The sequence below is a fragment of the Dipodomys ordii genome, unplaced genomic scaffold (assembly GCF_000151885.1).
Source record: "Dipodomys ordii isolate 6190 unplaced genomic scaffold, Dord_2.0 Scaffold81, whole genome shotgun sequence".
NCBI lineage: Eukaryota > Metazoa > Chordata > Mammalia > Rodentia > Heteromyidae > Dipodomys > Dipodomys ordii.
Genome location: NW_012267297.1, coordinates 169,465 through 175,464, shown reverse-complemented (window position 1 = coordinate 175,464; position 6,000 = coordinate 169,465). Strand labels below are relative to the sequence as shown.

Below are 6,000 nucleotides of genomic sequence, written 5' to 3'. Positions count from 1 at the left end.
ATCTTATTTCAATGTCACATTATAGTAATACATTTTACCCTATCCAAAATGCCAATCATGAGCAGAGTAGCAATCACAGTAACCAATTAGAGAAAAGTAGCAACTCATGCTGCATTAGGAATAAATTGGTGGACAGCCTGCCAGATCTGTATGCTTGTTTGCCAGATTTTTTGGTTAATGGCTCAGCTTTGTGCATAGTATCCCTTGTTGGGATAATTCTGTATTTCTGTGTCCATAGTTTTAACTCCGGTGGTTCCGGGAGAGCATGCATATAACAGTGGGTTTCCAGTGCACAGTCCCTGATCCTAGTTGTAGTGGCAAAATGGTAGACATTGTATACCTAGTAGTATGCCCCAAGCCAACACTGGATACCACATGTCTGATCACTGCTGTAGATATGAAGGGTAGACATGCCTATTCTTGCCCTGTAGTGAAAGTTATCTTCAATGAGGAGTGGTTAGAGGTCAACTTCCATGTGATGAGCTAGCAGTATCACTCATGAGAAGATATTTTATCTTGCTAAAATGTGGAAACATAGCTCCAGAAAGACACTGAAAGTGGTTGTATAGCTCTGGCAAAAAGTTGTTGCCTCTCATACATGAGACTCTTGATCTTCAAAAACTATTGAATAAAGATGCTACCAAGACACCACCAAACCCAATTTTAGAAAAGCATAACTTTATAAATTGATGCAAATGCCATTGAAAACCCAAATTATAGAGCTCAGCCAGTGATTGTTTTTGCTCCTCCCCTCTTTCTTGGGACTTATTTTTTCTAAATCTTCCAGTGTATCCTATCAGCGCACTTGCTGATCAAGACCCTGAGATTCATGTTTCCCCACATCACTGAACCCTTCAAAAAGGGGATCCAGGCACACATGGGTAACTTTGAAGTGGAAAGGGAGGTCTTCACATCTCTGATCTGTTAAGTCTACTGGTTCTTTGTAGACATAGTGTTTCAAAAACAAAATTTCTACTAATGACAGATGATGGAATGGGGCAAAATCAGCTCTTCTTAAGCCTAGACAATCTTTGTAATTGTGATTATCCTGTGATTAGGGTGACAGTTAAGGATGAATTTGATGTTTTAGGCTTTAGTAGAGGTGTAGACATGTTGTTAAAAATTTCCAAAGATGTTTTTCAAAAATAAATTTTGAGCTTTGGGAGAGCTGACTTCACAGTTATTCAACGGATTAGTTCAACCTTCATTTCATTGAAATAACACTAGAAATTTACAAGGCATAGGGTCAAGTGGGGTGGAGTGTTTAAAATATTTTTTTTTGGATTTTTGCTGGCTCTATGACACTTTTAAGCGGAAAGGCTGGATTCAGAGTCCTGTAAGCATAGCTACTTACCCAGATGGATTACAGTTGTTGGGAAAACCATTTCAATTGTTCCTTTTGGTCATGAGGTAGTTTTTCCAGACAGTGTAATTTGTTGCAATTGAGGAAGGCTGAGAAATGTCAGTCTGAAACACACCTTGAGGTCCTGTCTGTTGTACAATAGATTTTTATATTTGATAGTTGTTGCAGAAGTGTAGAATGATTTTTAAGGACTAGTCTATGTGGAAGGTCTAGAATATTGTGAGCAATAGGAGATCTTATTTTTTCATAATCATACTCCAACATGGTAAGAATTGATGTTAATGAGATGACTTAGGTGCCAGCACTCTATCACTTTAGTAAGGAGACTGGTGACTGGACAGAATGAACCCATGGTTTGCAGTACTGGAGTCAGTTTGGTGGGATTTAAATCAGAATATGTATGAACTATTCTAAGTTGAGGTGGTGTCAGAATTGCACTGTGGGACATACAGTGTGGTTGGAGAATGAAGTTGCTTTAAAAAACAACACAGGTTTTGTATCAGAAGTGTTGGAAGAAAAATAACATTGCAGGACAACACCTTCACTGTCTCTAGGAGAGTGTTTAATGACTGCTTTGTTCTGTGAAAGAGAGAACCAAGGGATGGATACCTTCCTTCCTACATTCCTCCCTCCTTCCCTACCTTCATTCCTTCTTTTTCATCCTTTCTTCATTCTTTCCTTCTGTCTATCCTTCGTTCCCTTCTCCTTTTCCTCCTTTCTTCCTTTTTTTCTTGTTCCTGCAGCTTGAACTCAGGGCCTGGGTGGTGTCCCTCAGCCTCTTTTTGCTTGAAGGGAGCACTGTACCAATTGAGCCACAGTACCACTTCTGGATATTTCTGAGTAATTTACTGGAGATAAGACTGTTATAGACTTTCCTGCCTGGGCTGAATTCAAATTAAGATCTTAAAATCTAAGTCTCTTGGGTAGGTTGGATTGCAGGCATGAACCAGTGATGCCAGACTATTTAATTTCGTATAGCTTTACCATCGCTCTTGGTTTTGCCAATCATGAATTCTGAAATATTTTCATTTTTCATCTAATCCTGCAGAAAAAGTTTATTTGTTAGCTTACCAGATGTAAACTTTTGCATACATGAAAATTTGTATTCTTTTTGTCTAGTTCTCCATTGAGCAACTTCATTTAAGTGACGTTACAAAACATATTTTCTTTTTAGTACTTTTGATGATTTCCAAATCTTTGTTGATATTTCTTATACAAAAATTTTTATACAAAAATTTCCCCTTGTTACTAAGGCTTTTTTCTATAGTGCCTCTGCACACTATAGAATAAAACACACTGACAGTTGCTAGAAAGTGTTGTTGAATTAGTCTTGTGTCTAAGATTTGTCTTAAATTGTTACAACGCAATTAATAATTTACTTTTTCATTATTCATATTTATGCTATTTATATTTACATTTTATTTTCATACATTATGACTTCATTTCATACATTATGCCAGTCATTGGAAATGGGATATTTTCATGGTAAAGTGTCATAAGTTCTGTAATCAGGTTCACTTTTTTCCAATATAGGAATCTGGTTGTGGAAATTTCTGAGGCGGTTAAGTATTTGTGAAATGTGTTTTGTTTGTTTTACAGCAGAACATAGGCAAAACCCCAAAGTTTCAATGTGTTTACTTTACCTGTTTTCTCTATTATCAGAGGATTTCCTCTGTATGTCAATGTAATTACATGGTACAGGTTATTTTTGTTTGTTCTTATTTCTTTAGTATAAATTTATTTTTATTTAAAATCAAGGATGTTTAAAGCCAGGCGTTGGTGCCTCACTCATGTAATCCTAGCTACTGAGGAGGCTGAGATCTGAAGCTCACGGTTCAAAGGCAGCCCAGGCAGGAAAGTCCGAGGGACTCTTATCTCCAATAAAACACTAGAAAACCAGAAGTGACATTGTGGCTCAAGTGCTAGAGTGCTCGCCTTGAGCTGAAGTCCAGAGTTCAAGTTCGACGAAGAACAACAATAACAAAAAAAGGATGTTTAATGTGTGTCTTGCATTCTTTAGGAAAACAAAAAATTCAAACTACTTACGTTTGCAATTCAATGTAACTATTTAAACTTAGGCCATAAGCTCAAGTGTTTTCGCTTTTTTCCCCCTAGATTTAAGCTAGATGTGGAAGTCTTAAGTTCATTCCAAGGATTCACTACACCTGAATGAACTTTTCTTGGTAAAACTGTATTTCAATTTTACTGTAATTTCAATGTGGGAGACTAGGGAATGCAATATATTTTCAAGGCCCTGCTTAGTACTATATTATAATATATTTCAGACTAAAGTTTTACAAAACTTTTCATGTCTTGCTTCTAAGAAAAAAGCAGGGAATCAAGTTAGAGTAAGAAGAGTAACTAAACTCTCCCTCTTTCCTTTAAACCTTCCTTTCTTTTAGGTAGAAGAATTGAGGCCAAAGAGGTGAGACTAGATTTTCACTTGTCACTGAAATCAGATTGTTTGAGAATGACCAAAAGTGTGTGTGTCAAGGTACTCCAATGGAATTATGTCAGAATGTAGTATATACTTCCAGATTAATAGTAGGAGGGGTAACTTACTTGGGTACTTTTTACTTTATTTCAGTCCTTATGAGGTAGTTTCTGTGGCATTAATATAACATGGCTTCATTTTATTGTTTGGTTGTCTACAGCCCTTTTATTATGCTTTTACCATCTTCAAATTTGGGTAACACAACTAAAATGTTTTCTTCAGTCCATGGTCTTTCTTAAAAAATAGAGGGCTAATACAGAATGTTTCCCTTCACTTCTAACACTATACTATAGGAAATATAGCTGTATGTGGTGTATATTCATTTGAACAGCAGTTTTAAGAGAAAGGTGAAAATTCTCTCAAAAACTATGTGCCTTGCTTAATTTTTCTGGAAACCTCATTCTCATGTATGTTATAGCTCTTCCTGATCTGATAGGAATACTTTGACTTGTTTTCCCTTGAAGAACTGATCAAGTAGCAACCAATGTGATGACAGATATTTGCATAGAGAGCTACCATTATGCAGTGATTCTTCGGAGGTTTTTCTTTGACAAGAGCTTAGTAACACACAAGTAGCTTAATGATCTATAAACAACCTTATCTGGAGTTCTGCAGCCCATAGTCAGGGCATCTTCCAGCATCACTATGATCGGTATGCTTCTTGTAGGTTTTAGAGTTTTTTTTAAAGTATCAAAAAGCTTCCTGAACTGTTTTCAAATTTGGTTTCTTTCTTCCTTCAGCATATCTCCAAAATACATTTGATTTTTTTGTCTTTGTTTTTAGAGAGTTTATATGAAAGAACTTAGTGTTTATATGAGTTGTTTTCTTTGGGGGGGGATAGGATTGTAGATCTTAAATTCATGGCAGAAGTACTGTCCATGAGCCCTTTTTTGCTCAAGGCTGACACTCAAACAAATTGACCAACAATTCCTCTTCTGGTTCTATGATCATTAATTGGAGATTATTGTCTCATGGATTTCCTGCCAGGGATGGATTTAAACTACCATTCTCATATCTCAGCATACTGTATAGCTTGGATTACAGTGAGCCACCAGTTTCTGATTGATTCTTGTTTCTATCACCAGTATGGATGCTATGGTTTGGATTTTATAATAATTCCTTGCATCTTTCAGAGTTGTTCATCTTTATTTGTGTGTGTGTGTGTGCGTGTGTGTGTAAAAGAGCGCATGGTCTTCTTTATCCTTCCAGGAGGAACTATAAAGTAAAAGTATATAGCAACATTTTTCCAGGATGATAGAATTTTACGCTGTTTTGTGCCTCAAATGAAGATATCCTGTGGAGGTGTGAGAGAACTAAGACAACCGACACTTCTGCCTCCATTAGTAAATACTCACCATATATATACATAAAATATTGTATGTATATATTTACTCCAGGATATTGTTACCAGTTGAAGTGCCCTGCTCAGCTCATGACTCATCATTTAAGTGGTTATTAATCCTTTGAATATCATCTTTTCTTTGCCTTATTATCACCAATGTCACACCAGAGGTTGAGCTATGCAATTTACTATAACATATGCTGAATATTGACAGGATGTCTTAAGAATCATCCCTTATCTCTTTATTCTTTCTCAAACTTGATAAATTGCTTTCCTTCCTCTTGGTCAAAATGCATTCTCACTTCTGCATAATAGATCATTATGTACCTCTTAAGATATGATAAAAATGCAGCAAAAAGAATAAGAGATACAAATAAAAGTAAATAAGCACATACAAAAAAGATGTGATAAGTGTGAACTGCTTGCTACTAAGTGGGTAATCAGTGTTTTACTAACCAATAGCAGTAATATTTGCTAAGTAGTATTCCTTTTGCAAGGAATATAAACACAATGCAGCTTTTTTATTTGGTCAATAATTCCAATTTAAAATCAAAGCAATATAAGTCCATTTTTAACATATAATCACTCTTGTAGTAGATCATATGTCAGTGTACTCATAAATTGATATGTTGAAGTGATGCCTTTTGTAGAAATACCTAATAGTAGTAAAAATCAATAAACCAAAGGAGTGAACAGAAAGACATAACATGTTACAGTATGTCATAGTCATGTGTTACTTTAAACTTAGTAGAGAAACCAATATCTGTCTGTTTCATAACGAATAATACATTTCTCATAAAA

At 35.7% G+C, this 6,000-nt stretch overlaps 1 protein-coding gene across 1 annotated transcript in view; it reads right to left on the bottom strand.

Moving 5' to 3' along the window:
* Nucleotides 1-796: 796 nt before the first annotated feature.
* LOC105992189 (vomeronasal type-2 receptor 116-like) overlaps nt 797-6,000 on the bottom strand; it is a 28,018-nt gene continuing 22,814 nt past the window's right edge. The window contains 2 exon segments of the mRNA XM_013025013.1: nt 797-1,048; nt 2,518-2,617. Coding sequence (XP_012880467.1) covers nt 797-1,048; nt 2,518-2,617 — 352 coding nt within the window.